The sequence below is a fragment of the Petaurus breviceps genome, unplaced genomic scaffold (assembly GCF_028583685.1).
Source record: "Petaurus breviceps papuanus isolate PSGF00001 unplaced genomic scaffold, PetGlider_PUasm1.0 225, whole genome shotgun sequence".
NCBI classification, from domain to species: domain Eukaryota; kingdom Metazoa; phylum Chordata; class Mammalia; order Diprotodontia; family Petauridae; genus Petaurus; species Petaurus breviceps.
In genome coordinates, this window is record NW_027185889.1 from 19,407,716 (window position 1) to 19,413,715 (window position 6,000).

General features: G+C 36.6%; 1 protein-coding gene across 3 annotated transcripts in view; it reads left to right on the top strand.

Moving 5' to 3' along the window:
* TMPO (thymopoietin) overlaps positions 1-6,000 on the top strand; it is a 39,274-nt gene that overhangs the window by 8,072 nt on the left and 25,202 nt on the right. For all 3 annotated transcript variants that reach the window (XM_069095204.1, XM_069095207.1, XM_069095206.1), the window contains exon 2: positions 4,371-4,497. In XM_069095204.1, coding sequence (XP_068951305.1) covers positions 4,371-4,497 — 127 coding nt within the window. The remainder of the gene's footprint in view (positions 1-4,370; positions 4,498-6,000) is intronic.

Genomic DNA, 6,000 nt, shown 5'->3' on the forward strand with positions numbered 1-6,000 from the left:
TGTTTTTCCTGTCTCATCAGTTCTTACAAGTCTTTTCAAGTTCCTCTGTCATTTTCCTTTTTTACATTTTACATTTGAACTTGATGTCTATTAGTGAATGCTTAAAGGTTTCATTTTCCTAATTCCAAGTACTCTGATTGATGTTGTTGGATAAGTGACTGAAAAATAAGTGAAGCTTACAATAAAGTTCCAATAGGCTTTCAGGTGATTTTTTTTTAGACCCAGGCAAAAGAATTGACTTGATATATTCTGGAAAGATACTTGACATTAGAGGACTGGGATTCAAATTACACTTCTCATAAATTGGCCTTTGTGACCCTGGGCAAATCATTGGACTTCACTGGGTTTTAGTTTCCTTATCTGTCAAAGATGAGAGCATTGGATTAGATGTCCTCGTAATCTCTAACAATTTTAACTCAGATCCTAATGTTTAAAGCTATAAATACATAAATGTGACTTTAAAAAAAATGATTCCCAGAAATACAGATTATAAGTGTGGTGTGTTTAATTTTATTTTATTTTTTTGCTTTTTGGAGGGCAATTGGGATTAAGTGACTTGCCCAAAGTCACAAGGCTAGTAAGTGTGTCAAGAGTCTGAGGCCAGATTTGAACTCAGGTACTCCTGACTCCAGGGCAAGTGCTCTATTCACTGCGCCACCTAGCTGCCCTGTGTTTATTTTTAAAGATAATCACCTTTTTTATTAACTTTGATAAAGAGAAGAGCCTAAATTTAAGATATGTAATGAGATTTAAAAAAATAAATATAACAACGCAAATATTCAGATCAGTGTTTCCTCCTTCAGATTAGTCACTTCAGAGACTGTACTTGAATAGTACTACTAATGTTCAACATTTTTCTAAGGTTTCTTTTAAAAAATTTCAATGAACAAGCAATTTTCTCTCCCCACCTCTCTTCCATGGGGAAGTGGGAGGGGGGCAGCAAGACTCTTGTAACAAATAAGTATAGGCAAACAAAATAAATCCCCAACCTTCACATTCCTTTGAATATTTTCTTTCATTCAAAATTGTTCATCTTTTGGTTAGAAGTTAATTTGCAATATAGGATCAAAGATTTAAAGCTAGAAGAGACTTTTTTTTAGAGGCCATTGAGTCCCATTCCCTTATTTTATAAGGGAAACTGAGACACATTTGAGGTTAAGTGGTTTTCACATAGTCCATGGGTGAAGTAGGATTTGAACTTAAGTCCAGAAATACTATTCACTGTCAATCTTATTGCCTAATACCAAAAAACTAACATTTAGTGTTTGGGATTTGTTTGTTTGCAAAGCAATTTACTTGTATTAGTGAGGTAAATGCTAGTTCACTTTTACAAATGAGAAAACTGAGAAGTTAGTTGACTGCCTAGAACCACACAACTCGGATCTTAACTCCCATCCAACACTTTCAATCTCCTATACCACCTAGATAATTTTCAGTTTGGTTGGTAATCGTTTTGTTAAAAAGTGACATGATCATGGAATTCTCAGGTACATTTTCCACCAAATCAGATGTTTTCTCAAAAGAGCAGCTTGAGAAATGTTTTCAGCAATTATTGCATTGTTGGAATAAAAGTATAGCCTTCCGAAGGTGTGGGGGGGGGGGGAAAAGGGTGGGGACTATTTTGAAGAGAACACTCATTTAGATACCGTGTTTCCCCGATAATAAGACCTGTCCCGAAAATAAGCCCTCCCCTTACTGTGTAAGATTCCTCTAAAATAAGCCCTCCCCCCAAAATAAGCCCTATTGAGATTGCTACTGTAGTGAAGGTGATCCCCTGCGCTACATGCTACATTACGGTACCCTCTGTATGCACCGTCCCCCGCATGCCGCGCTCAGAGCTGCAGCAGTGAGCGAGTCATCCTGTTCTTCCCCAGTGATTTGCTTATTGAATAAAGGTACATTTTTTTGTTCACATTTACCTGTTTATTAAAATTGCTGTCAATGTTCATTAAAATAAGCCCTCCCCTGAAAATAAGCCCTCTGGTGTTTTTCTGTCCAAAAAATTTTAATAAGACAGTGTCTTATTATCGGGGAAACACGGTATATACATTCTCTGTCACTTTGGACAGGTCACTCAACCTCTCAGTAATAGTTTTTTCATTTTTTTTTTATAAGCAATCGGGATTAAGTAACTTGCTCAAGGTTACACGGCCAGTTATTTCTGGGTGTGGTGCTGAGTGTCTGAGCCCAGGATTCGATCTCCAGGTCTTCCCAACACTGGAGCCAGTGCTCTTACTCGCTGAGCCACCTGGCTGCCCCATTAATTTTTTCATTTGTAAAATGACAGAAGTAGACTTGATTATTAAATTCCTATGTGTTTCCTCTCTACCTTTTTTAGGCTCAATAACATTTATTAAGTGCTTCATCTGTGCCAAGTATACATAACCCTACATTCATGCTGAGCTCTGAGGATACAAAGTAAGGTAAAAGACAGCCCCTGCTCCCAAGAAGCTTATTGTCCAATGAGGGAGACACTGAAAACAACCACATACACACAAGCTATAGACAGGATAAATGTATGCATGCCATAAACATAGCGACATACAAATTAGATTGCACTGGGGGATAATAATAATAATCCAAGTTCCTCAAACTACTTTCAAAACCAGTACTTAAATAAAAGGTTTGCTTGCCTTTAAAAGGAGCCTCCAAATTTGTTTTCTAGTACATTCATAGTTTGTTGAAGGACAATATTGAGGCCCAGCCTGTGATCCTTAACACATTTTTAGTATGCCTTCCCATGTTTGTCATGTGAAGTTGTTCAAATCATGTCTGATTCTTTCTGACCCCATGTACCATAGCACACAGTGCCCTAGGCCCTTTTATCATCCACACTCTCTCAGTCTGTTCAAGTTCATGTTCATTGTTTCCATGATACTATTTATCCATCTCATCCTCTGTCCCCTTCTACTTTTGCCTTCAGTCTTTACCAACAGCAGGGTATTTCAATGAGTCCTGTCTTCTCATTATGCGGACAAAATAGTTAAGCTTCAACTTTAGTATTTATCTGACCTTCCAGTGAATAACCTGAATTAATTTCTTCTAAGTATCGACCGATTTGATCTCCTTGCTGTCCAAAGGACTTTCAAAAGTCTTCTTTAGCACTAGAATTTGAAAACATCAGTTCTTTTGCATTCAGCTTTCCTTATAGTCCAACTTTCATAGCCATACATTGCTACTTGAAAACCATAGCTTTGACTATATGGACCTTTGTCATCAAGGTGAGATGTCTCTACTTTTTAGTATGCTTTCTAGATTTGCCATAGCTTTCCTTCCAAGGAGCAAGTTTATTTTAATTTCATGGCTGTAGTTGTCATCTGCAGTGATCTTTGAACCTAAGAATATAAAATCTGACACTGCTTGCATTTCTTCTCTCTCTGTTTGCCAGAAGTGATAGGAACAAGTTGCCAAGGTCTTAGTTTTTTGGATGTTAAGCTTCAAGCCAGCTTTTACAGTCTCTTTTACCCTCATCAAGAGGCTTCTTAATTTCTCTTCTCTTTCTGCCATCAGAGTGGCATCTGATATTGTTGCTGTTTCTCCTGGCAGCCTTAATTCTGGCTTTTGATTCATCAAACCTGGCATTTTGCACAATATGTTCTGCATATAAGTTAAGTAAGGTTACAATTTACAGGCTTGTAATACTTCTTTTCCAGTCTTAAACCAATTAGTTGTTCCATGTTTGGTTTTAACTGTTGCTTCTTGGCCTGCATACAGGTTCCTTAGGAGACAAATAAAATGATAAGGTGGTACTCCCATGTTTTTGAGGACTTAGCACATTTTGTTGTGATTCACACAGTCAAAGGCCTTATAGTGAATGAAGCAGAAATATGTTTTTTTTTTTTTCTGGAATTCCTTTGCTTTCTTCGTAATCCAGCCAATGTTGGCAATTTGGTCTCTAGTTCCTCTGGCTCTTCCAGTCTGCTCTTTTGGTGATTTTAAGTTCACATTTTGCAGAGACCTAGCTTGTGTAATCTCAAGCATAACCTTGTTAGTTTTTGAAATGAGCATAATTATTCCTTAATTTGAACATTCCTTGGCGCACTGCCTGTCTTTAGGATTGGGGTGGAAAACTGATTGTTTCTAGTCCATAAAGTCCAGTCACTATTTTGACTAAGATTTTTTTAAATCAAGTTTACACACTCTGCTGTTAAGTGTGTAGACTCAGAACTTAATGAATTCTTATGCTTTGCTTTTTTGTCGTTATTAAAATGTTAAAATATAATCTTAAGAATGGGTTACTTTAAAAGCTCATTTTCACTTCTAATATAATTGTGTACAGAGTATACTGGCTGTCAAGATAAATGAATATCTTGTTAATTTATGTGGAAAAGAATTATAGATATTTATAAAGGATGTACTATTGTTTACAGAAAGCCACAAAGAAAACTGACAAACCCCGATCAGAGGAGAAAGATGATTTTGATGTAACTGAACTCACAAATGAAGAGCTGTTGTCTCAACTCGTGAAATATGGAGTAAATCCTGGACCTATTGTGGGTAGGTTAATCTAAATTCCTTTCATTTTCAGAGAGAGTACCAAATTATTTCATTAAGGTTTCATTTGAATCAGAATTGGGCAATACTACCTGACTTCATTATATCAACAAGGATCCTAGTAATCATTTACCACTTGAGTTTGAAGAAGTGCACAAAGTGTTGGAAATAGAAAAGCAAAAACTGCATCTGTCCTGATGTTTACAGTCTAGTGAGGGAGACATGTAAATATATGATACATATACGATAAATCAGATATTCAACAAATATTTATTAAGGACCTTTGTGTAAAGCTCTATGCTAAATGCTACTTACATATAAGGTATGAAAACAGTACATTGCTCTATGTAAAATCTGGCATTTTATACTGTAGGTACTCCTACCAATACCGCCTGCCACTCTTTTGTGCCTCAAATTGACTTAGAGTTGTGTCCCAACCTTCTCCGGTCTACCATATCATTTGGTATACAAATGTAGTAAGCCTCCCAGACTTCAGCTTGGCTAGACTTCAGATAACAAAAAAGAAATAGTCTGTCATCAGTCTGGAACTTGAACTTGAAGCTTTTTCAAATTTATTAAGACCCATTAGATTTTAGTGAAGAAATAGTACCTTCCTATAATATTTTCTGACATGCTTTCCTGTGTGATACCTAGATTTGGAGGCAGAAGCATCCAAGTAACTTAACTATATGCCGTAGAATCAGTTCTATGAGCCTCAGTTGTTTCCTTTGTAAAATTATTATAAGACATTTAAGACAATTTACTTCTTAGGGATATAGTGAAGAAAGTATTTTGTGCAATTTGAGGTACTGCATAGATGTGTGCTGTTAACAAGGATAATAACATTTCAGCTACAGGATTAAATCGGATTACATCTGTTATGATTCCTGGTAGCCATGTCTTACTTCATAGAACATGTAGGATAGATATATCATTATGCAAATATCAGTGGAGATTTGCAGAAAAGGAACCTGAGACCCAGGGACTAAAATAAGTTGCCCAAGGTCACAAAGGAGTAGGTAGTAGCACCTGGACTAGAACCCAAGGCCTCTTTTATTTTATATTAGTCCAGTGCTCTTTTGACCACCTCTCCATAGCATAGTGAGAAAAGCCTTCACACAGAAATCAGTAGAAACGAGGGTTCAACACACTTGCCAACTCTAGGTCTCTGAGCAAGGCATTTATTTGACAAACTAGGATACCCAAAGACAAATAATGTTCTTTTGCCTGGGGCATATTATTTAGATAGATAGGAAGAAAGAAAGAAAATGAATATAGAGTATGGGGGAGCATACAAGGCAAGGCCTGAAAGGTAGAGTATCGAATAGAATGCTGAGTTATACAGAAATGACCTGTATGAAGACCTGAGTTCAAATTCTGCCTCAGAAATTTATTAGCTGATTCTGGGGAAGTCATTTACATTCTTGATCTCAATTTCTGCTTCTATAACATGGACGAGCTACCGTGTTTCCCCGATAATAAGACAGTCTTATTACTTTTTTTTTT